General features: G+C 43.2%; 1 protein-coding gene across 4 annotated transcripts in view; it reads left to right on the top strand.

The window, feature by feature from the left end:
* AKAP13 (A-kinase anchoring protein 13) overlaps nucleotides 1-25,415 on the top strand; it is a 319,382-nt gene that overhangs the window by 140,713 nt on the left and 153,254 nt on the right. For 2 of the 4 annotated variants that reach the window (XM_088024950.1, XM_088024951.1), the window contains exon 5: nucleotides 5,242-5,425. In XM_088024950.1, coding sequence (XP_087881076.1) covers nucleotides 5,242-5,425 — 184 coding nt within the window. Of the gene's footprint in view, nucleotides 1-5,241; nucleotides 5,426-5,528; nucleotides 5,616-13,385; nucleotides 13,450-25,415 lie in introns of those variants that run through there. The other 2 variants (XM_028122139.2, XM_028122135.2) reach the window with 2 other exon arrangements.

The raw sequence follows: 25,415 nt of genomic DNA, 5'->3' as shown, positions 1-25,415 counted from the left end.
AGAAGTGCATCTAGGTGCCTACCTGAAACAGTTTACATATTACTTCAGGGCTTGTTGGTCTCCCTGGACAGCAGGTATGAACATGATGTTGAGAACTCTTGGTTTAGATTTGATACCGTAATATGGGAAGGGCACAGGCAGTGGGTTCCACTTGTTTATAGGCTGGCTTCATTGCAAGAGTTTGTGCCAAGTACTTCATCTCTGTTTCCCAGTTTCTTTATTTGTGAAATGGAGGAAGACCTATTGGGAGAATGTGTATTGGTGTGTAAGCTCTTTGTTTTGAATATACCTTGACCACTGTCCAGTAACCTATTAGAGATGGAACACTGTTGAGTTCTGTGAGGGACAGTAACATGTCCTGTAGAAGGCTGTCACAGGACAGCACTAGAAAGAACGGTCCTTTGAAGCAGAATGAGACTGTTTTTCTTTTGCTTTTACTTATCGCTAGAAAGTTACTCTTCACTTTAAGCCACGAGTTTGTCCCTCTAGTCCTTCCATCCCTAGTTACATAAAACAGCTTCTGCGCTGTACTTTTGGCCTTAGTTCTGCTTTAAATATAAGTAATAAGGATGCGTCTGGGTGGAGGGTGCATGGTAGGGTCAAGGAGATCTTCCCTGTGAGTGACCAAGCCTCACTTCCTTGTCTCTGCTCCTCAGAGTGGCTAGTGAAACCCTGAGATGATTTTCACCTGAAGGGACCTTCTAGGGTAGCAGGGCCGGCCCCCTGCGGCCTAGCTCTGAAGAAAGGGGAGGAAGAGAACGTCCTGGGGGAGATCTTCGTCTTAGTCACCGTATTGTGTGACTGAATGAAAAGATCTTATCGTCTTTGGGGGTGGGAAGGATTAGGGAAGGAGAAATTTGGGTGGAGAGAAGGATTAGACAGGTTTAAAAAAGACTGCACCGAAAACGGCCAGGGCATTGTCTGTGCTGTGTGTCTCATGTCGGTCCCTAGAACCTCAGCCCCAATTGTCTGGTGTTTTAGTCCCTCTCCCTTGGCTACACTCACTAGTGTTTGCGTCTTTTCAGCTGTCATAGCTGCTAAAAAGTAAAATAATAAAATGTAAAAAGACCACTGGGAATTTTTTTCTTGGCAGAGGATTAATATCTGTTGACTCCAGGACAAGCAAGTCCTCGTCATGGCAGGACTTCAGCTCCAGAAGGTTTTGTTGCCTCTCAAACTATGATTCTCGGACCAGGCTACAGCTGTCGTTTTATACAAGCCCGTTGCTCACGCCGGCCCACCGTTCTCCTTCCCCGTGGACTATGAGAGTTACCGCGTCCTGTGGGACTGCGGCTTTGTCTAGGAGGCAGTACAGAGCAGTAGAAGGAATGGTGACTTTGGAATCTTATAGATACGGAACTCAGTACTGTGAGCAGGGCATTTAGGTGGATTGATGGGGAAGGAAAAATATATATAGTCTTTTTTTTTTTTAAAGATTTTATTTATGTATTTGAGAGAGAGAATGAGTTAGAGAGCGAGAGCATGAGAGGGGGGAGGGTCTGAGGGAGAAGCAGACTCACTGCTGAGCAGGGAGCCCGATGCGGGACTCCATCCCGGGACTCCAGGATCATGACCTGAGCCGAAGGCAGTCGCTTAACCAACTGAGCCACCCAGGCACCCTATATATAGTCTTTGATTGCTATATTGTTCACAGAATTTAGAACATTTTGCTTCATCAGAAAATCTGACACTGAAAAAGTCGCTGCCATTTAGCATACTCATCGTGGTTGAATGCCTGTTAGGTACATCAGGTTTCTCTGCAGATTGGAGGGAATGGGTGTGGGAGGTGCTTCCAGCATATACGTGGATTGCAAGTGGGACTTAAGACATTTTCTGCTACCTTCTCTGTGGGTAGAAGCCAGGCCTCTAAAGTGATTTTTCCAATTAAGCATGGTTAAATGGGAAAGCCAGCCAACCAGCACATGGCCTGTGAAATAAATTACAGCCTAAAGGAAACGGGAAAGTATCATGAGTATTCACATGGAACACTCCCCGAGTATAATTTTCTTTAAGAAACCAAAGAAAAATTTAGAAGAGAGTTCCCATTTGTCCTTTAAAAGCTCAGAGAGGGCAGACCTGTTATGAAATTAGAAAAGAAAGCAACCAGGAGAAAACTAAGTTTAGGAAGTATCTACTTAATATGCCGGAAGCCCCTCAGTCAGGGTTCAACCAGAGAATCAGAACCAGCAGGAGAAATATACATTAAGATTTATTGCAGGGCATGGTTTACATGATTGTGGGGACTGGTTAAGCAAGTCCAAGATTCTAGGGCGGGAATAGAGGAGAAGATCCTGGGCAAGCTCAAACCCACTGAACTGAGGGGTGCCTGGGTGGCTCAGTCATTAAGCGTCTGCCTTCAGCTCAGGTCATGATCCCAGGGTTCTGGGATCGAGCCCCACATCGGGCTCCCTGCTCCTGCTTCTCCCTCTCCCGCTCCCCCTGCCTGTTCCCTCTCTCACTGTGTCTCTTTCTGTCAAATAAATAAATAAAATCTTAAAAACAACAACAACAACAAAAACCCACTGAATTGAGCCAAAGCTGTCATCCTCAATCAGGAAAGGGAGATCCGGAGCAGGATGGAGCCCCAAGAGCACAGGCTCAGGGCCTCCTCCAGGGGAAACCTCAGCCCTGCTTTTAAAGCCTTCCAGCTGATTCAGTTAGACCTAGCCAGATTATCAGGGATAATCTTCCTTATTAAATCAGCTGATGAGGGGCTTTAATTACATCTGCAAAAAGCCATCACAGTGAGGGCAAAGATGGAAAAGGAGTTGCTTGAAATGATGCAGGGACATCCAGAATCCCATAGCATAATTAAATTCAAATTGGGGACAAAGGACTCAATTGACATCACAGGAAATGCAGTTAGTGATCTGAAGAACGAAGTTGAGTAACTCTCAGAATACAGAGGGAAAAGATAAAGGATCATGAAAGGAAAAAATACAGAATATAGAGACCAGAGAACAGAAATTGGTCCTGAATTGTAGGTGTGCCGGAGTTTACACTGAGACAAAAGGAATAAAAATGCTAACAAAGGATAAGTTGGGTAAAAATTTTTATTTATTGGAGGAAAACGTGAAAAGGTGCTTTGTAAATCCCAACATTAGCTCACTTGCCTGATGGCTTAATTTTTATAAAAAGAGGGTGGAGTTAATGGAGAGGGTATGGTCTCTAGACTTGACAGAAGAATTTCCGAATCTTGCTGATTCTTGTTGTGGGTAAGTTACTAACCTGTCTTTGTCTGCAGACTGAGGATAATGAGACCTCATAGGGTTATTGTGAGCGTGAAAAGCGTTAATACAAAATACATAGCCCAGAGCATAGCATCTCGCAGGTCCTGACCACGCATTACACTTTTGTCCTCTGTTGATTGCAGAAAGGGGGCAACCTATACGTACATGTGGCACCTGCTGCTTAGGACCTTAGAATCAGATCTGGGGTGGGTACGGGTGCTGGAACTAGGGTGCCAGCGTCGAGCAGGTGCATGGCCTTGTTGTTGGAACTCGTAAATACAGAGCTGACTCAGCAAATCAGGCATCGGAAAGGCTGAGGCTGTAGAGAAAACTGCTTTGAGGAGGTGTCACTTAGTAACACTGGAATTGACCAGTCTCTAAAAACTCACATAGTTCCTGGTCGGTGCCTTATTAGTTCTTTGGTTTTGATAAGGACGTCAGAGTGCTTGTGAACAACTGTAAGGCACAAGTCAGGTGGTGATACTTGATCTTCTGTGAAGGTTCTTTTTGCCCTTTTGTCTGGCCCTGCCACCTGCTCTGAGGTGTTGCTTATTACAGTTTGTACCTGCAGTGGTTTCTTCTGGGGTGTTGATGTCTTTCCAGCCACGTGCCTCTTGAATTGGTGTGCGTAGTTCTGTAGGAAAAATGTAAAATACGAAAGATAGCTTTTGCATCACAGTAGGGAGACTAGACTGGAAAGCAGTGAGGTTCAGTGTAAAATCACAGGTTCACAGATGGATTCATTCTTCACTGCTAGTCACGTGAGAAGCATGGAGGAGTTATGTGTAAGGAGAAAACAGTGGGGTCCAAGAAGTCTGGGAACGCCCAGGGAAGGAGTTGAGACCTATGGAAGCCATGGAGAATGAGGGAAGGAGGCAGGCACAGCTCCTGGGCGCCATTCCCATGGCAGTGTCTGAGTAGCGCCCTTTGGAGGTGAGTCCCGCCCGGTCCATGTACCACAACCCTGCCGTTGGCTGTAGCCCTGTCATCGCAGGTTGGGCACAGGAGAGGCCCTGAGGAAGAGAGAGGTTGTTAGTGAACCGGGAACTTGAAGTCCAAGACAAGAGGAGAGAGCCGGGAACAGGAAGGAACCTGGCATTGAGTGAGGATCTTGTGCAGCTGGTCTTTATCCCCGTGTTCGCCTGCCTCCGCCCTTTTGTTGCAGCCACCCTGGGTGTGAGGTGCAGGTGCCCCACCTAAGGGATGAAGAAATGAGACTTAGAGAAGTAAGAATGGATCAGGCCTGGTCTCAGGTGGTAAATGGCCACATCCAAGCCCAGATTTGTCTGACTCCCGAGCCCTTCCTTGTTCCACCACTTGACTCGCTGTACCAAAGAGGGGCCTTCCCCTCAAGTGAAATAAGCCCAAGTACATGTTTTTCTTACTGAACTTACTAGTATATTATCTTAAAATTAGTCTTTCTTACTATGCCTGGAGATGCATTTCTTTCTTTCATTAAGCAAAACAAAAAAAGCTGGCAGTGTCTGCAATTTGATTTGCCCTTAATGTGGGGAAATAAAAAGACCTGTGTGTGCTTAACAAGCAGAACCTGTTCTTAGTGTTTGACTAGCCAACTCCTGTCTGGGTGTTATTTTTTCTTTAATTATACCTTTTATGATACACCCATCTAAGCCCCAACAACTGTTCCCTGTGGGTCCCCACGTTGTGAGGCTGCATTCCCCCCTCTCCTAGTTTAAGGAAAAGAACATGTGTGTGAATTCACCCTTATAAATCTGCCTGTGTAAAATGAATTGCACAAATGTGTTAAATCAGAATACAGAATGGCGTGGTTCTCTTCGGAGACTTGACTTCTCGAACTGTGTTCCAGCTTTGTTCTCTCTTTGCGCGGGCGCCGGTTGTAGCCCGCCACAGTCAGACTGTTTATGTCGTGGTTTAACTTTAGGATCTTAGGTACTTGGAGGCGGCAGTGCAGTGCTCACATAACTTGTTTTTCTGTTTGTTTGTTTGTTGTTTTCACGTTCTCCATACTGATTCTCTCTCCCATGTACAGATGGCGGCCCCCGAGAGACACTGATGCATTTTGCCGTGCGGCTGGGGCTGCTGAGGTTGACGTGGTTCCTGTTGCAGAAGCCAGGTGGCCGAGGGGCTCTCAGCATCCACAACCAGGAAGGAGCGACACCTGTGAGCTTGGCCTTGGAGCGGGGTTATCACAAGCTGCACCAGCTTCTGACCGAGTAAGTGCTCCTTCTCCCTGTTTCCTTCCCCTCACCCCTGGCCCCACCCCCTGATTCATAGCAGCACCGCCCACTTGGCATCTCTGACTGAGTTTGCCAGGAGTTAAAGCCTCAGCTCTGTGCCTTGCCTTCTGCTGGAGGCTTGTAAGCCTGCTCCTGCTAACCACTTCATTGTCTGAGAGACACAAACGTAAGTCATGTAACCAGCTTCTCTCCCTGCCTCACTGCTTCTTGCCTCTTAATATTTTACTGAAAACTCAGAGTAGGTCTTGTCTGTGGGGGTAGCATTCCATTACCACGTATGTAGTTTATCCCGGTTTGGTACAAGAAAAAAGTTTTTCTCTGCCATACATTTTTTTCTATTATGTCTTCAAGACTTAAGTTGATTAGAAACAAATATTTTAATGTAATAATTGCGTGCAGAAAATATGCTGAACCACTGGGTTTTGGTCTGAATATAATTTCTATGAATAAAATCAAGAGCCACGGTCTCTTCATATGAGTAGCAGGAGAAAGCAAAGGAGTTGTCCTGGGAACGGGCAGTAGGAAATCCTGTGTGTCTGCACGTGTTCAGTTGTGAGGCATTCTGACTCTTTAGAGAGGCCTTTGAAGGAAGGTTGTTAGAACATTTGAAGAGTCCTTTTTTCTTGTATAAATAGAGAAAGAAATGCATTACAACAGCCGACCTTTTTCACTGGAATATTTATAAAAGGTGGAAACTTCAGTTGTAGTGTCTCTAGTTTAATACATAGTTTTTATTGTTTTATGGTCACCACATCTTTTCAGCCACATAATCAGAAGAATAAACTCTATGGGATTCATGTTCTTCAGTAATCGAGGGACCCTCATAAGTTAAGTGGATATTCCCCAAATTCTCTGATCTTTTACTCCTGTTAGACTTAATTTAGTTGCTTTTTATCTTTTATCATTTGTGGCTGTGTGTGGGGAGTGGGTGGGGAGTCTGGATGGGCCAGGAAGAGATTTCAGAATGTAATGCTACCTGCTGTTACTTAAACAGGTCGTTTGTTTGTTGTTTACTTCACCTGCCCAGTTTATAACTTTTCTAGTCAAGTCAGAAGGTTCTTTTCAGCCACTTTCTAATGGGTGCTTCGGATACCATGACAGTAGGAGGGGCGCTCTTCATCTCAAATGAGCTCTGGATACTTGAGCCTCTCCTGTGACTGTATTCCAGGGAGTGATCTGTTCCATTCCTTCGTACTTCCCATATGGCCAGTGATTAGATTCCTTCTGCTGTTCGCCTCAGGGCCTTAGGACGAGAAGCCTTGTTCCAGAAGTTGAAACAATTAACTCTGTATAACTGTGGTGCAGTTGGAGAGCAGTTCCTCTAAATGTAATCTTGTAGCTCAGAGTTTTTGCTGGGAAGCAGAGTTGGTTAAGGATTGCCATCCAAATGGGGAAATAAAGTGATTACAACAGCTTTATTATATGCTCGGTGAGGATGTCACAAGACCTATTGCAGAGCAGCTTTAAGGAAATAAGCGTGTTTGTTCTTGGAGAAGATTTTTTGGCTTTATAGTATGAGCTGTGTTCCATGTGCAAAAGCCACTTACCTCCTTTTGAAGGGAAAGCCAACTTGAGAAATCTTCAAATAGAGGACCGCAGTAGGATGTTAAAATTAGCAAGTAAAAAATGGTAAGGGGGTGATTTTACTAAATCGCTTGGTCTTACTGTGATGTTAGTAGACTTTGCTAGAATTCCAACCATAGAGTCAGGAAAGATCATCATTAACGGATGAGGAGGAAAGTGAGATCCAGAGAGGCAATGACAAGGTGACTGGGTCAGAACCAGAAGCCAGATCGCCTAAGAAGCTGTTCAGAGCTCCTTCCACTCCCAGGACTTCATGGGGTCTGCGGCCTTTACAATTATAGGCAAAAGTTTATGCACATGTGTTTCTGAGCGAGGAGTTTGTGTGGTTTGTGAAAAGCTACGAATTGTTCCACTGTGTGACGCCATCTGATACTTCACTAAAATCTTTAGACTTGGGTGTTCTTACCTCTCCCCTTATTTAAATTATATTTTTCCATATAGGCCCGTTTCATTTTATTCTCGCTTTTCAGTTAGTATGAAATTGAGGTAGGGCTACATACATTTTTACCTTTACAAAATAACTATTTGCATGCCAGTCTTAACTGAAAATTCAAGTTTATTTAAATCCTTTTATATATCTCCCAAAGTAAATTTGTTGTTTTCATTCCTTGCTGCTTACCCTGGTTTTTTGGTTTTTTTTTTACTTTTTGGAGGCAGGAGAGGAAGACATTGTGCCAATTAGGGTTCAAGTTCTGTTTGTGTTTATGTGTCCGAGGCTTGTTTTGATAAGTCCATTTTGATAAACGGAGTCACTTCTGTGTGAAAATCGATTCTGCTGTGCTTGGAAGTAGAAAGATCATCTAAATAAGACCATGTCTTCAGAGAACTCTTGAATTGATACAAAATCCGAGCAGATAGCAGTAATTCTTCAGGACGTTTTTGACAGCTTCCCTTTTTTGTAATCTGTTATTATTAACTTCCACTGAGTTCAGTGACAGGGAATGGAGAGATTTTGTTGACTCACTGCTCTTTTAGCTTATTTTGATCTTGCGTTATGAATATGGATGTATTTGTGATCTGAAAATTTACCTTAGACAAAATGTTACCAGTCTTGCCTGAGAAGAAATCTTAGAACACTCAGGCCTACCCTTGCTTTTAGGTAGATGTACAGTTGGCTCCCCCATTTGGAAGAGAAGTTAGTTGACTGTCCCCCTGCCTGCAGTCCCCTAATTAGTGATGGGTAGAAGAGGGAAGGAACCTAAGTCTTGAGGCTCTTGGTTGAGCTCAGGCTAGGAGGTGACATTAGATGGGTGTTGCATTGGAGTCATCCAGAAAGAGATTGTGACAGCCAGGTGCTGTGGGACATCGCACACATAACACACAAGCCATTTGGGGACCTGGATCACTCATTTGGGGGAGGAAAAGAGCTGAGACCCAGAGGCAGTTCTAGGTAGTGGCTGAGTGTGCGGACTTTGGAGTCAAACCACAGTTTGCAGTTTGGCTTTGCCATTTGCAGCTGTGTTACTGTGGACACATTACATAACTTTATTCTCTATGCCTCAGTTTCTATCTCCACATAAAAAGAAACAAGGATAATACCTACCTTCTGAAATTATAACCAAGGGCCTGGCATGTGCACTGTGAAGAATCGGGTTATTTGTCGCACAGATGATGGTTATTGCTTGGAGCAGATACAGGGGCAACAGACAGCTTGAGGAGAGGGCAGTATGGTATAGTGGAACTGCTTAGGGACGAAGAGCTTAGTTAAAATCGAAGCTTCCCCACTTAGTAGCCTGTGTGAATTGGAAAAAAGTGGGTAGTCCTACCTGCCCATCCTGAGTTTCTCATCCCTTGGATGATACCTAGTTGGCCTATGTCACCAGGTTGTTAGAACCGAGTGAGATTTGTGCAGATACCTTGTTAGACTCTCAGGTGCGCTGTGTAAAAGTTTCTCGTGTAGTCGCGTAATCAGTAAGCTGATAGTTCACTGATCAGTGAAACTCAAATTCCAGTTGATTGGTCTACCTAGAGTATCTTTTTTTGTGATATTTATTGTAGCTGTCTGAATTGAAGTTGGTAGAGAGATTGGCAGAATTTGTGTTGAGACAGGTGAGTCTTGAACCCAGGATCTACCTCTGTGAAGCTATGATCTTCGGTGATCTCCTTACCCTCCTGAAGCCCCAGCCCTGTTTGTAACATGGGAAAAACAAGAGGGCCATCTCCAGGGTGAGTTGCTTTGAGAAATGAATGAAGGAATGTACGTAGAGCATCAACGTGGTGACTGATATAAATTGTGTCCATTGTTGCCCTTTCGTTGATATCCCATTACTTCTAGAGCCATAACATTTTTCATATGTTAAAGAAATTTTGCCAAAATCTTAAAAGGATTTCCAGGCAGCGTGTGGTTGTCCCTGCTTTTGATAAGAGTTTGAAATCGTTCCCTAGTGTAATAGATACCACTTCTAAAAAAAATTAGTTTGGTTCTATCTCCATGCTGTGATGTGATGCCTCTGGGTGATGATACAGGGAGCTCCAGATGGACAAGGGGTCGCTGCCACCCTTACAGGAAGAGTATTCCTGTAGAGAATGTCAACTCTGGAGTGTTGACACGAAAGTGTTGAAATATTTCATTTGCCCAGAGAGCAAGTTCCACAGTGTTCATCCTTGTGTCATTTTCTGTATTGGTTCAATAAATCTCTATATTTAATGAATGCCTGCAGTGCACTAGAAATCATGGTTTGGTACATTACAGCTAATATTTCACTTCAGTCTTAGGACAATCTTTCTGAAGTCAGCCTTATTTGTGTTGTACAGATGAATTATGAAGGCTCAGAGAGCTAAGGTAACTAGCCCGAGGCTTTATAGAAAGCGGTAGAGCTCCTGTCACACGCACACACACACACATCCATGGAATTCCGTGGCCCATAATCTTCCCTCTACAAAAACTTGACGGGAGGAAAGAGACTCAGGAAGAGGCCACCAGGACACAGGATGATGAACACTCAATTAGAAAAGGGTTAACAGCTTTCTCTTTTGGTCCTGGCCTCTACTTTCCATTCATAGTACCCAGCATATGGTTTTAAAAGTAGTGTTATTTACACTCAAGCTGTCTTTTTACCTTGGTTCTCATGACAGCCTAACGAGTAGATAAGTCAGGTGTTATTAATTATCCCTATTTTATAACTGAGGAAATTTAGGTAAAGTGAGTTGCCCAAAGTCGCTAGCTAGGCTACAAAGTAACAGAACCAGGCTCAAGCTCAAAGTCCAAGGATCTGTCCAGGTACAGATGACACGTGTGCACATGCAGAGCACCGACCCAGCCTGGCAGACACGAGGCACTAGGTCATGGTTTATTATTGTAGGGCAATGTTGGCTCCTCTCAAAGAGATTCCATTCTCAGGTCCTTCTTTTGATACATTTACACTTAAAACCTGGGTGCAGGGTCAGAGGGTAGAGTAACTACTCATGTGTACTTATTGCACAGTTGAGCAGAGTGCTGTTGAGCAAGATCTTCTGTGAACATAGTGATTGCCTCTTCAGGATCCTCTGTAAGTACTTGACAAGTGGGTCCTCAGTAGCCCATCTGGCACAAAACAAGTTTGGAACCTTTGCTTTTGCTCAAGAGGGGAAAGAATGAAGCAAATGTACAAACTTACCTTCAAATAAGTAGCCAGAGAGGAGGATTTTTTTTTTAAACTTTACGTTTCTCTGGCTCAGGTCCCATCTATCTGTCCATCCTTATTATGTTCGACCATTCATCCATCCCCCTTTGTCGCTATGTGATCTGGGTCTCTGTTCTGGTAAAGCTGAGTGGAAATTGGAAGGGGGGGGCACACATTTATTGGCTACCTGCTACTTTGGTGCTTCAGTGTGTTCTCATTTAGAACCTTCCAGCAGATGTTCTAAGGTATAGTTAATACAGCCAGCATTCCTCTAGAAATGGGAAAATTTCCAGAGGTTAGACAGCCTGCCCAAGGCCATCTAGCGAGTAAATTGCTATTCTTGGGGGCACCTGGGTGGCTCAGTCGGTAGGGCGTCTGCCTTCGGCTCAGTTCATGGTCTCAGGGTCCTGGGATCGAGCCCCATGTCAGGCTCCCTGCTCAGCGGGGAGTCTGCTTCTCCCTCTGCCTCAGTGATCTCTGTGGCTCTCACTCTGTCAAATAAACAACAACAAAAAAATCTTTAAAAAAAAATATTAAATTGCTGTTCTTCACAAGCTTGTCCTTGGGATGTTTTTAAACTTTATTGATAGAATTTTGGGAGGAAGCATGTTTGATAACATTGTCAGTCTTCTAAACAAGGTCATTTAATTTCGATGATTCATTGATCTGGTTTTCAGTGACTTTTTTTCTTTTTTGGTAACTTCTGAATGGAAGCATTTTAAGAATTTTGACATTCCTAGTTTTTTAAGAAAGCCATTCAAATGGTAATCTCAAGATTGTTAGCCTGTGTGGCAACACGTTGGAAAATTGCAGATGCACTTTCTGAAAATAATACGTGTATTTATATAACAATAGCACTAGCTGCCGTTTATTGATTCGTGGTAGGCACTTTGCATAAATTCTTGTATATTTTCTTCTCGCTCCAACCCTTCGGGGTTGACATATTCTCATTTCAGAGGGTAATTGCCACAGTTGCTAGGTCATGGACCGGTAATTTGAACCAGCTTGTAACTGTAAAACCTATGAACTTTTACACTACCTTGGATGGCTTGGTGTCGCAAGTTGGTTGGAATAACAAAGCCATCCCGTATGTCTTGTGTTCCCTTGTGTGCACTTCTTGCTGTATGCATGCAAGTGGCCCTGGCCTGTTTGCTCTTGGTGCCACGTAACTTCAGGCCTCAGTGCTTTTCTTCAGAGCGCTGTAAAGTCAGCTTAACCTCTGGTAGCAAATTCTCTGTGGCAACAGCACGTGATCTTGACAACATTTCTGACTTCACTATGGACCCAGGTGGAAGAAAACACGAGCCTAGAGGATGGGGCTTGATGGGTGAGTCCTCCACCCTCTAGAAAACATAAGCCTTCCGTAACCATTATATGTTAGTTTTATTTGGTCAGTTTTGGAGTTTCCTTAAGGGCATACCTACAGAAAGAATGACTTCGAGATTTTACTTGCGTGTATTATTAACAGACGTAGAAAGGATTCTTAAGGAAAAAACCAAGCATGCCGAATAAACAAAATCAATATTTGGCCAAAGCATCTGGCTGTTCAGCCTCACTATGGCAGATTCAAACATGGGTGTGTCCCGATTGACTATTGCCTAGGAGCCTTAGTTTTCTCATCTATACAATGGGAAATGTGATAGCATGTACCTCCTACGTCTCTTAGGATAAAATGGGAACGTGCCTGTGAAGTTCTTAGAAACTGGGCACGTCCCTCTGCCTGGACAGTAGGAAGGAAGAGTCTGTGGAAATAAGATGACCACTCAGTTCTGTGTGAAGAGGACCTCTCTGCACCCCACCGAGTTTCTGACATGTTTTTTCCTGGTCAGCCTCACCCACAACGGTAACACTCCCTTGACACAGCCAGGAAGAAGAGCCCCATTTTCTTCTTGGATTTTTGGGAGTAAATAGTGGTAGGGTGATGTGGGTGTGGTTTTAGTTGTCTGACAGTTAACTCGCAAGCAAGGGTTCTGTGCCCTTTTAAAAAATATATAACTCAAAAACTGCCTTCTTTTTTTGTTCCTTAGAATCACATGAACCCTAGAGTATCCCATATAGTCACAATTTATTGAGCACTTTGGGAGGGCTGGACACTATGCTGACACTTTACATTCATGTTTATTTGCTCTCACAGCCAACCCAGTATTCCCACTTCACAAATGAGGAAATTGAGCCACAGAGAACTTTCAGTAACTGACCCAAGATCATACAGGTGTCACAGAGTAAAGAATCAAAGCAAGGCTAACTTTCCAGCATGTTCTGACCATTATCTTAGTAAAGTTTTTAGTTATTTAACAGCATAGAATTTATAGCAAATTGCTGATACACAGTAGTTGCTCACATTATGTACCCTTTTTCCTCTGCATTCTTTCCGTACTAGTTAAGGGCAGAGTGACAGTACTAGGTCAAAAAAAAGGGAAGGCGAGAAGAACTGAGTATCGTGTGCATGGATGCCAACTACTGTACAGTGAGTTCCTTACAGGCACCGAAGATAGTAGCCTCCTATCCATTGTGAGGTGCATCAGCGATCCCCCTCTCCCAGTTTCTGGCATTTCGCTCTCCCATTCCATTTTGTTGCAGTTGTAGTTGATTTTGTAGGACTCCCTAAGGCTCAACACTGTTACTGTGAGGTGGCTTCATGGAAGAAATTGCAGTAGCCCTCAAACAAGGAACTAGATGCTGCAGTTCCTGTCAGAGGGAGACTCAGCAAAACGCGCCTTTGGGAGGGCTGCCTTTCTCTCTTAAAGCTGCAGTATGGAGCCAGGACCCAGATAGGATGGGCTTACGATATTCGTGGTGCTTGAGCAGCGATCAGTGAGTATCCGCTTCCAGACTGATGCATCGTTGGTCTTCAGTGTTGGTTCTCTGGCATTTGACCTGGCTTTTGCTGATCTCAAGAAGACGCATCTTTGAACTTCCCCCTGTGAATGACTCGTGTTGTTAGTACCGGGAAAATGGTTTTTTTCCTGCACTTGATTTGACAGGATTTTACATGTGTGGTAGCATCAGCCCCGACCTTTTGCTTGAGTTGCATCACACTATATAAGGTGAGGAGGCAGAGACTGACTGGTTGTCGATTGGTGCATAGCCGTGGGAACGCTGAAATGAGTTGAAATGTACTCTGTGCTTGTTGAATTTTATTGTTCCACATACATAAACCTTAGTTTTGGGGCCAGCCATGGATACTCGGGATGCTATAACCCCATCTCTGAGGAATGGCTTCTTAATGTATGGTTTTCTTGCTGTGGATCCTAAAAAAAAAACTTGTAACAGAAAATCTAACATACCTGATTAGCTTCTGATAAATATTATATCAGACTTACAGTGTGTATAATGTGGCCATTGTTTGACAATGTTAGAGGGTCAGTTTCACAGTGGACAGTGGAAGGAGGTACAGAAGTTTTCGAATTAGGTCTGGGTAAATTCTGGCCTTTTTGCTTACTGGCCATGTACGTGAACAAATTATTCCTTAAGCCTGTCATTTCCTCACATGAAAAATGGAAAGACACTGAGCCCTCCCTCAAAGTCGTTCAGAGGATTAAAAGTAAGTTATATTCATCTGATACCAAACTAATATTTTTGTTTTATTCTTTTGTATTTTTATCTTTGCTCTCCTCTTCCTCACATTTTCTCACCAAACGCAGAGTAAAATCCTAGTTGGTAACCACAGTCCGCAGAGCCCATGAGATCCAAACCCTGACCAACTCTGACACCTCATTTCCTGACCTTCGCCTCCTTCCCGTGGCTTTCTCTACACAGGATCCTTGCGCTTTGCTGTAGCCTTTGCCTTCTTTTCTGTCCCAGTAACTCCATAATGCTGGCTCTTTTCATAGGATTCACGTCACTGGTCCCCTCTCCTCAGATTTTTCCTCACCACCTGTCTGAGAATGCACTCTTTCTGCCCACAGGAAGTTTCTGCCATAAGCGCCCGGTTGTGGTTTTTTTTTAAGACATTATCTCTAACTGTAACTATACCCTTGTCTAATAGAAGCTCCATGATAGTAGGAACTTTGGCTGTCTTATTTATTCATCCATCTATTCCTAGCATCCAGGAACATAGTAGATACTGCGTGAATATTTGTTGAGGGTTTGAATGAGTAAATGTATAACCTAGGTCATTCATTTTCTGGAAATGTGGCATTTTGAGATATCTTGAAATACGAACTTAAGTACAATGTAGAGAAGCCCAGTTTCCAGGGGGGATTCATGTTTAATAAAATGTCATCCCATCTTTAGTATTATCTTTTTGATGGGCCTTTGGAGACATTTTATCAATGCTGGAAAAATACCTATACGGACATTTGTAAACAAGTATTCATATAGAACCTAATGCATTTTCATGTACTGAGAAGTAGTGTCTTTTTGTCTGTGCATATGTTTTTAGAAAATATGTGCTTATATGAAAATGATTTTATTGGTTAAGATAAGAGTGTTAGAGGTAGAATACCTCTTAATGTAATCTAAAACATTTTGCTCTTAGCTATTCTTTCAGCTCATTAATCCACGTAAGTTTAATACTAAATTGCTTGGGAATAGATTGCTTGGAATAGATTTTAAAAATTTATCTTTCAAGGGTGCCTGGGTGGCCCAGTCGATTAAGCGTCTGCCTTTGGCTCAGGTTGTGGTCTCGGGGTCCTGGGATCCAGCCCCTCATTGGGCTCCCTGCTCAGCAGGGAGTCTGCTTCTCCCTTTGCCTCTGTGCTCGCACGTGCTTGCTCTCTCAAGTAAATAAAATCTTTAAAAAAAATGTATCTTTTTGCCCTCATTCAACCCTTATCTGTGTGAAACCTTGGTTCGTTTATCTGTGCTTTTGTTCTTCATCTATATGCAGGTCATTGGCCCTTGTCACTTGGAAGAGTAAAAATGGTATTTATGGTGAAAATGCTCTGAAAAACTTAATCCTGCTTTACAGTATATTTTTATTATATACTGTGATTAGTTCCTAGTATTTCACATTTGGTTCAGGGAAGTCGTGTCAGTGAATTAATTATAGAAGCTCTTTGGGGGGGAAAAAGAAAAAGCTCTTTGTGACATGGCTGTTAAAGTGGATATTTGGATGCTTTTGATTTTATAAAAATAATAATAATAAACACCAGCTGGGATTGAACTTTTAAAAATACTCTTGACTGCTATTGAGTAAGTGTTCAGCTTTGCCCGGACCTCTGTGACGTGTACCTCAGGAGGAAAGGACACGTGGTCCAGTGCATCAGTTAGCCGCTTCCACATTCTGTGTCCCCGTCTGTGCCATGACTTTTCTTTCTCCTGCTTGCCTGTCTCGCCAGGGTCTGTAGATGTCAGGAATGTAAAACCGGTTCCTGGCAATCTGCAGGAATCTCTGTTGTAATCCACTGCTGCTCAGAAGGAGGCAGGCCTGGCTCAGCACTGAGCTGCCCGTTCTTTGTCACTGATCTGTGATGAGATCAGTGTGGAGGGAATGTGTTTAGAAACTTCTTTGGTAAATTGACAGTCATTTTATAGCGATTGAATCAAACAAGAACTTTGGGCTTCAGTTTTGTATTTTGTGTATTTTACTTCCTAGTAATTTATTTTTAGAATTTTTGCTTCTGTAATGAGTTGGAATTTTTTTTTTTTTTTTTAATCTTGTCCTTCGTCAATAGTTTGAGCAGCTGTCCTCGAACCCACCTACCTACTGATGGTACAGTGCTGTGCTCAGGGAGAGCAGATCGATGTTCTGTGTTGCTGCACAAGGAGCATGTTAGAGAGGAGAGACCTGAAAAAAGTCCCATCTAGTCTGTGAAAGAGACATTGTCTCTTTATTTTGACATATGTTATTTGTCTAACTGCTTCTAAATAAGACAAATCCATTTCAACAACGACTTAAGAAAAATGCTGCCTTGGGGCAATGGGTTATATAAAAATATACAAGCTCATTAGAAGCTTATTGGAATTATTAAGTATTGGTTCTTTTCTTAAATTTTAATGACAGTAACCTTATATAAAGTCAAGTGAACTTCATGTCTGAAGAGACCTGCCCAGACTAATGAGCAAGAACACCTTTTTTTTTTTTTCCCCCCTGAACTGGAAAAAGCTAGTTTATAGAGTGATGACTTCATTGTGATTAAAGTTACCGGTTTTTGTAAGTAGAACAAATCACTTGTCTATAGAATTGTGGCAGCTTCCCCATTGGAAGCTTGTTAGTCAACTGATTTTAATGGTCACCGTTACCCTGGAGTTACAAATTCATATTTAGGTCTTAATCTTTTCTATTGAGTTTCAAATGCTTTTCAGAAATGAAAGAAACTGGAAGAAATGGATGTGCATTCCTTGCCCTCTATCAAGATTCGATTATTTAAATTGGTGAACATCTAGGGTTGCTGTTTGATTTTTGTTTTGTGTTTTTGCTTTATGAGAAAGCTAAAGAAACTTAAAATTTTAAAGATGTGTTATTTCTCTTCTAGTGGTTGGATATTGGACTTTTCTTCCTGATCTGTTTTCTGTCATCGGTTTCAAATTACTTTATCCAGTTCTATTATTCTTAACAAGTTTCAGATTATTTTGTAAGCATTTCTGTCTCTTTCCCCAGCCTGGAATTTGGTGTAAGTCACAGTGATAATGGTCTCCCTTTCAAGATAATTCTCACATGCCTGTATTTCTCCTCTCATTAAGTACACTTTGTATGCAGAAGACAGTAAGTAGTTATGAAGTCAGTAACTGTCATGGAATAGACAAAGAATCATATGTTCTTCGAGAGATCAACTTAGCTTTATAGAAATAGAAATCCAAGTAATACTTAAATAGAAATCTCTGTGTCCTCACTTAGATGGCCTCAGTCATCTGGGGAGGGAGAGGGTAGAAAAAAGAGTGCATTACTGAGTGAGTGGGGATTGGTCAGTTGGGTTATTTCTTAGATGAGGATCCATTTGGTGTTGGTCTGGGGATGAATTAAATATAACTGTCAGAGTCCAGACTCAGGTTTATTTCTGTGTCGCCCTGCGGTAGAGCTCCTGGTGATACCTGCACGATTACTGTGTCTGACCTCTGACTTAGACCAGCAGCAAGAAGCAAGGAGGGAGAATTAGCATTTATTTTTTAACAATTAAGTTAGACATAATGATATTCATAATGCTGCCACCAATAAGACAGGTTTATTTCGTTTTCAGGTATTACCTCCCACATTGCATTGTTTTTTAAGCAGTGCAGCTAATTTTCTATTTTGTGTTCTGGTATTTTTACTTTATCCTGTTATCTATTTCTGTGGTCTTATAATTGTTTTTGAGACCCTCTAAAATACTTTATCGAGTATTTAAGCCATTTACCCAATGTTAAATGTTAGTTTTAACATTTAAAAAAAAAAATCAGAAATTAAGTAATGAATGCTGCAGTGAGCCTCATTTTTGCTTCTGTTAAAGTATTTCTATAAGCTAAATTCCGAGGACTTGTATAATTAGGTCAAAGGATAGAGTACTTCAGTATTTATTGCAGTCTTGTCAGCCTTGAATTTGCTTTTCTTCTTAAAATGAACTGGTACCCGTAGGTTACTTTAATGTGGTGTTTTACAACTTTGGCTGTACATTAAAATCCTCTGAGGATTCTAATTACACATTAGAATCTCCTGGAGGGCTTTAAAAACTGATGCCTAAGGGCCACCTCTAGAGATTTTTATTTAATGGGTGTGAGGTGTGATCTGGACATCGGGATTTTAAAAAGCTCTCCAGGTAATTCTAAAATGCAGTTAAGGTTTAAGAACTTTGCCTTAGTGGGAAAATGAGACTTAACAATACATCTGAAAATTAATTCCTGAGAGTTATTTGAATCAGGTTGGCGGCTTAAATCTGGTTCAGTAAACAAAATCAACAACTAAGTAGGTTGATCCCATCAGTGCATCATTTAGATGTCAGTCTAGTATAAATTTGACTTAACTTTAATTTTTACTTATCCTGTGAATTGTTGGTATGTTAGATATTTATGCAAATATCATTAATAGCATGGTAAGATATTAAAAATATTTTTTTTAAGATCTTGAAAACAGTGCAGTAAGGTGAGACTAGAAAATGGCAGAACTTCGGCTGTCAGAGGAGCGAGGTATTCCAGAAGTCATGGAGCCTTTCCAGAAGTCATGGAGCCGTTGAGTTAGAGACCCCAAGTAGCCTCTCCAAGTGAAAAAAGAAAAATGACAGTGGAAGCCATGGGCCACAAAGTACAACCTTGTGTCTGTAATGCACAGTAATCTAGAATCTGCACCCCCAAAACTCAACCCCCCAAAGAGTATGTGTTAAAAATACTTCGTGGGCTTCACTGGTGCACATTTTCTGGTGGTTTTGTGTGGTGGTTTAGAGCAATAGCTCTAATTCCGGCCCCGTGACATACTAGCTGTGAGGCAGGTCATGACACTTCTCACAACTTCAGTTTCCTCATCTGCAAGCTGGGGTAATGTCCTCCTTCACAGCACAGTTGAAAGAATAAATGAGGTGATATGTATAAAACACAGCTCAATATTGGGTACATTGTTAAACCATTAATAAACGCAGCTGTTAAAAGGGAGTGACTAGGGTGTGTACCCCTTGCGTGTGGAAGGAAATTGAAACTAAATGTAATAGTAAGTGTATTTCTAATCCCTAAAACAACTCTGTAAGAAAGCTGCTGTTATTGCCACTATAGCCAAGCTAACTCAGCTTGGACCAGACCATGATCTAAAGGGGATTCCACTCTCAGCAGCCTTGGGCATCATCACCGAGTGATTCAGCCTCCAGGGAAATCTACCTTCAGTGCAGCGAGATATCTTTTTGCTTCTATGGAGGTGACGGTACCACCAATACGCCAGGCTGTGGCTCTCTCACAGTAATTCCTGTTCCACCTGAGACTCTGTGTTTACACTTACCCTTGAGGAAAGCTGTCCTTTTTACCCTTGTAGCCCTGGCATCCAGCACAGTGCCTACCACTTAACAGGTGTCCAGTAAATGTTTCGTTGAATGATCTTTGACTGTCACCTTGTGAAGCAAGACCATACAAACAAGGTTCGAGCTAGGAGTAATTAGAAAAAAGAAATTAACTTAATTCAAGTGAAAATACGAAGTCGTGCAAGAAAGGGAGAGTACTCACAGGACATTCTGTGGAGCAGCTCTGAGCAGCACGTCTAGATGCAGACTAATGCAGACACCGAACGTGGCACGACCATTAGACCTGCCCTGAGGAGAACAGGACAGGCTGTGTGCCTGTGGTTTTACGGAGGGGGCAGGTAGGGAGCTAAACATTCCCTCTTGGTGTTGGGAAGTCAGTATGTAATGCCCCGGGTTCCTCATTCCCCTTCAGTATGCACATCTGTCTGCTCTGTGATTCTGTTCTTTGGAAGAGTGTAGTTTTTTCTATAACATAGGCCCAAAATGATAGGCCGCATTTGCATTTGTTACTGAGCCAAAGAAAATAATAATAGAGATTCTCTGTACACTTATTTTTGTGCCCTGTGCTGATTTTCGATCTTAAACGTAAATCACAGCACCAGTAAGCACCATCCTTCTCTTAAGGAGCCTTGTATTCTGGTGAGAGGGGTAAGACAGGTACATAAATGACCATTAAATAGCCCAAAGAGGGTTTGGTTTGTTTTAAAGACACAAGACAGTAATAGAGTAAGGTCTTGTATAGTCAGAGGGGAGGAAAGACTGTATCACTGGAGAGAAGAATGGAAGAAGTCTGGAAACCAGACTGAAAGATGGGTGGATTTTGGATAGGCCGGTGTCCCTGGCTGATGAAGTGTGCCTGGGGAGTGGACATTTACAGTTTGGCTGCAGAGTAGGGTGTAAGAAGAAGAGAGTACAAGAATAGGGCATCAAGGGGCGCCTGGCTGGCTCAGTCGGTAGAGCACGCGACTCTTGGTCTCGGCATTGTGTGTTTGAGCCCCATGTTGGGCATAGAGATGACTTAAAAAAAAAAAAAAAAGGAATAGGGCATGAAAAGATAAGTTGGCATGAAGAAGGTAGGTGCCTTAACGTGGAAGTGTTGATGGCCAGCTAGAAGCATTGCTGCAATGGCGTGCCCATGAAGCTGTCATCATAGAGTGGAAAGAGATGGTTATCGTTCTGGTGTTCTTATTAGCTGCGTGGCCTCGGTCGTGCTGTGGCCTTCTGTTTAAATCCATACAGGGCAGATGGGATGCTTCATAGAATGCGTAAGAGTAAAAGGGAAAGCCTAGGCGATAGGGGCACACACAGCACGTGCTTCACTCCCGATGTAAAAAGAAGAACAAGAAGCACAGCAGAACTTTTGGGCAAGAAGATGGCATCACTCTTGCTTTCAGATGACTTCTTTGGGTAGATTTGGGGAGCAGTGGGGGTTCTAGGGCAGCTGGCCTGTAACAAGAGTGTCTGCAAGAGTCCAGATAATTCCGTGAAGCCCTGAGCGAGGGCAGTGCCTGTAGGAATTGAAGTATGGCACTGAGTGGGAGACACATTGCAAACACAAGACCAGTGGAGTGTTCTGAAGAGGAGATGGTGTTACTTGGGATGACAATGGTTTCATTCATGGAAGTAAGTTTGGAGTTGCTGCTGCTTTGGGGATGGGGGTTGGGGGTGGGGTATGACATATAATTGAGTTTTGAAATTTGAGAATGCCCACTGCACATCCTGGTAAAGACCTTGAAGTAGTTGTAAATGTGGGGCAGAGCTCAGACTTTGCAGCTGGAGAGGGATTCGGGAGGCGAACCGGGCCTGTGGGAAAGGATGAAAGAGAGTAGGAGAGTGTAGAAAGTGAACGTGTCTCCGCACCTAAGATGTGCAAAGAAGGAGAGAGAGCCAGAGAAAACCGTGGGCAAGTAGGATGGTTCTTTATGGATGTCCAGTGAGAATGAATTTCCACAGAAGAATCGGGTCACTGTTTTAAAATTCTTCAAAACTCAAGGGTGATGGGGACAAAGGCCGCTGCATTTGGGGTTTTCTTGTCAACAGACACCTGTGACAAAGAGGTTTTAGTAGCGGTGGAGTGAGGAGGAGCCAAACTGCAGAGCCTTGAAGCTTCTGGATGACCATAAGGAGACAGAAGGGAGAGGGGGACAGACCGGATGGGTCAGGGAGTTGGCAGCAGGGTTTCTCAGCCTCAGCACTACTGACCGTTCCTTGTGGCGGGGAGCTGTCCTGTGCCTTGGAGAACCGCCCTGCCCAGGTTGTGACCACCAGAAAATGTCTCCATGTTGTCCCCTGCTTCCCAGGGGCCAGATTCCTCAGTGAGACCTGGTCTGCAGGGTGAGTACAGATTGCTTCCCCCAGGCGCCAGGGCAGAGTAATCCCCTCTGCTGCACCCACTGCTCCGTCTCCAGCTGGTGTTTTAACCACTGGGGTGGGGGGGTGGCAGTGCGGAGCTCGCCCAAAAGCGTGTGGAAAACTGCAGGCATCCGGGGTAGGATTACCCAGTCTGGGAGGGCAGGGGCAGCAGAGCAAACCCACCATGGAGAAGAGGCACTCTTGACGTTAGAGGGGGTGGGCAGAGGCCGTTATTAGTGGATGAAGATTGTTTTAGCTCACGTTACGTGGCCGCAAGCTTCTCACTAAGAAGGGCAAAAAGGTCACCTGGGAATGAAGTAGCGTTAAGATTGGGCCTTTGAGGAAATTAAAGTTTCACTAACACACGAGTGAAAGCCTTGCAGAGCAGCAGTGAGTCCTAGCTCAATAGGGAACTCTAAAAAGTGTGTTAAAAACATTTAAATCTTGGGGAAGAAAACCTACAGCCCAACCACTGTAATGCTATTTTTACTTGTGCATTTTACCATCTAGACTTACCTAAATTTTTATCCTTTCTATTTTGCTTATTTTCCTGAACGTTGTAGATTACAGTGTTACTGGACTGTTACTTCCATTATTTTTAATGGCTATGTAATAGTCCAGAGATCTGTTCTTCAGTTTACCAAACAGGCCTCTAATTACTGATCTGGTGGTGTCCAGTTTTTAATACCATTATACCAAAAGTTTCAGTAAACATTCTTATGCCCAGAGCTTTGCCACGTTATGTTAGTGGATGCAGGACAAGTCTAATACAGTGCTAAACACAGAGCACAGAGCATACTGGCTTAAATTGCCACCTCACGGAGCACCTGGGTGGCTCAGAAGCATCCGACTCTTGATTTTGGCTCAGGTCATGATCATGAGGTTGAGCCCCATATTGGACTCTGTGCTCAGCGCAGAGTCTCCTTGGGATTCTCTCTCCCTCTCCCTTTGCCCCTCCCACTCATTCTCTCTTTCTCCCTATCTTCAGTCAATCAGTCAGTCTTTAAAAAAGCTACCTCCATGAGTCCTTCCACATTTAAAATTGTAACCCTCAGGGAAACAAAAGCAAAAATGAACTATTGGGACTTCATCAAGATAAAAAGCTTTTGCATGGCAAAGGAAACAGTCAGCAAAACAAAAAAGACAACCGACAGAATGGGAGGAGATATTTGCAAATGTCTTATCAGATAAAGGGCTAGTATCCAAAAATCTGTAAAGAATTTATCAAACTCAACACCCAAAGAACAAATAAGCCAGTCAGGAAATGAGCAGAAGACATGAACAGACATTTCTCCAAAGAAGGCATACAAATCGCCAACAGACACATGAAAAAATGCTCAAGATTGCTTGTCATCAGGGAAATCCAAATCAAGACCACAATGAGATACCACCTCACACCAGTCAGAATGGGTAAAATTAACAAGTCAGGAAACGAGAGATGTTGGCGGGGATGCGGAGAAAGGGGAACCCTCCTGCGCTGTTGGTGGGAATGCAAGCTGGTGCAACCACTCTGGAAAACAGTATGGAGGTTCCTCAAACAGTTGAAAATAGAGCTACCCTACGATCCAGCAATTGCACTACTGGGTATTTACCACAAAGACACAAATGTAGGGATCCGAAGGGGTACGTGCACCCCGATGTTTATAGCAGCAATGTCCACAATAGCCAAACTGTGGAAAGAGCCAAGATGTCCATCAACAGATGAATGGATAAAGAAGAGGTGGTATATATACACAGTGGAATATTATGCAGCCATCAAAAGGAATGAGATCTTGCCATTTGCAACGACGTGGATGGAACTGGAGGGTGTTATGCTGAGTGAAATAAGTCAATCAGAGAAAGACAATTATATGATCTCACTCATGTGGAACTTAAGAAAACAGAGGATCATAGGGGAAGGGAGGGAAAAAGAAACGAAATCAGAGAGGGAGACAAACCATAAGAGACTCTTAAGTATGGAAACAAACAGGGTTGCTGGAGGGGAGGGGGTTGGGGGGATGGGGTAACTGGGCTGGGTGACGGGCATTAAGGAGGGAAGGTGATGTGATGAGCACTGGGTGTTAAATACAACTGATGAATCACAGCACTTTATGGAAACTAATAATACACTATATGTTGATTAGTTGAATTTAAATAAAAATAAAATCGCAACCCTCATTCATCTCTGCTTTATTTTTCTCTGTAGCACTTGCTCTCTTCAAAAATGGCGGCTGTATTATTTAATCTGACTGCTGTTGTCTCCCTTGCTAAGTATGTAAACTCCCAACAGGCTTAAGAATTTTGGTGTGTATCACCAGCACCTGGAATATTGCCAGGCCCATAAATACTTGCTGAATGGTGGGGTTTACCCCGACCTGCAGGCAAAATGGGTTTGGAAGAGTGTCAGTTGCCCCAGATATTCATGAAATCAGTAAGAGAATAATTGCATTGACTAGTTGTTGGTATCTAGACAGACTAGGAAGCAACACAAATTCACAGGGACAAGGAATTGGGAGATTGAAGGGTTAGCACTTAGGGGTAATTGTGGCAACAAAAGCACATTCCTCTGGAAGGAGAGCTTGGGAGCCCTAGAAGGTAAATAGTTTGTGGTTACAGACGGGAATTTCTCAAGGTTCGGGCAGTAGAAAGGGACGGTTTGAGAAGTGGTAGTAGCAAGGTTGGTAGAAAACTCTATTTTGCTGGGAATGGATTGTGTCCCTTTTTAATTGCCCCTGCTTTGGCAGAGAGTCCTTTTTTTTTTTTTTTTTTTTATTAGAGTATGGCTGTATGTGGTAATCCGAGCAATCGGGTATGCTAGTTATGTCTGTCAGACAGTTAATTACCCCGAGTTAGTGGCAATGTCCACCCAAGCTTCAAAGCTGAATTTACAGAGAGTTTGCGTCCCCCCTCATTTGGTGTAGCTGATTGGCTTCTTAGTTGAGTCATTCAGTTGAACTTTTTTTTTTAGATTTATTTATTTATTTGAGAGAGAGAATGAGAGAGAGAGCACATGAGAGGGGGGAGGGTCAGAGGGAGAAGCAGACTCCCTGCTGAGCAGGGAGCCCGATGTGGGACTCGATCCTGGGACTCCAGGATCATGACCTGAGCTGAAGGCATTCGTTTAACCAACTGAGCCACCCAGGCGCCCTCAGTTGAACTTTTAAGTGACTATCTTACAAGTAGAATTGGCCCTTGAACAATGGGAGGGTTAGGGGTACCAACCTCCTGTGCTGGCAAATATCCGAATATAACTTTTGACTCCCCAAAAACTTAATAGACCGCTGTTGATTGAAAGCCTTACCAATAACATAAACAGCCAATTAACATGAATTTTGTGTTACGTGTATTATATACTGTATTCTTAGAATCCAGTAAGCCAGAGAAGAGATGTTAGTTAAGAAAGTCATAAGAAGTGGGTCACCTGGGTGGCTCAGTCGTTAGCCGTCTGCCTTCAGCTCAGGTCATGGTCCCAGGGTCCAGGGATCAAGCCCCACATCGGGCTCCCTGCTCAGCAGGAGGCCTGCTTCTCCCTCTCCCACTCCCCCTGCTTGTGTTCTCTCTCACTCTGTCTCTCTCTCTGTCAAATAAATA

Source organism: Eumetopias jubatus, unplaced genomic scaffold, assembly GCF_037043125.1.
Source record: "Eumetopias jubatus isolate StellerSeaLion01/CBP00866 unplaced genomic scaffold, mEumJub1_p1.0 scaffold_7, whole genome shotgun sequence".
Lineage (NCBI taxonomy): Eukaryota > Metazoa > Chordata > Mammalia > Carnivora > Otariidae > Eumetopias > Eumetopias jubatus.
This window is presented reverse-complemented; position numbering and strand designations above follow the sequence as displayed.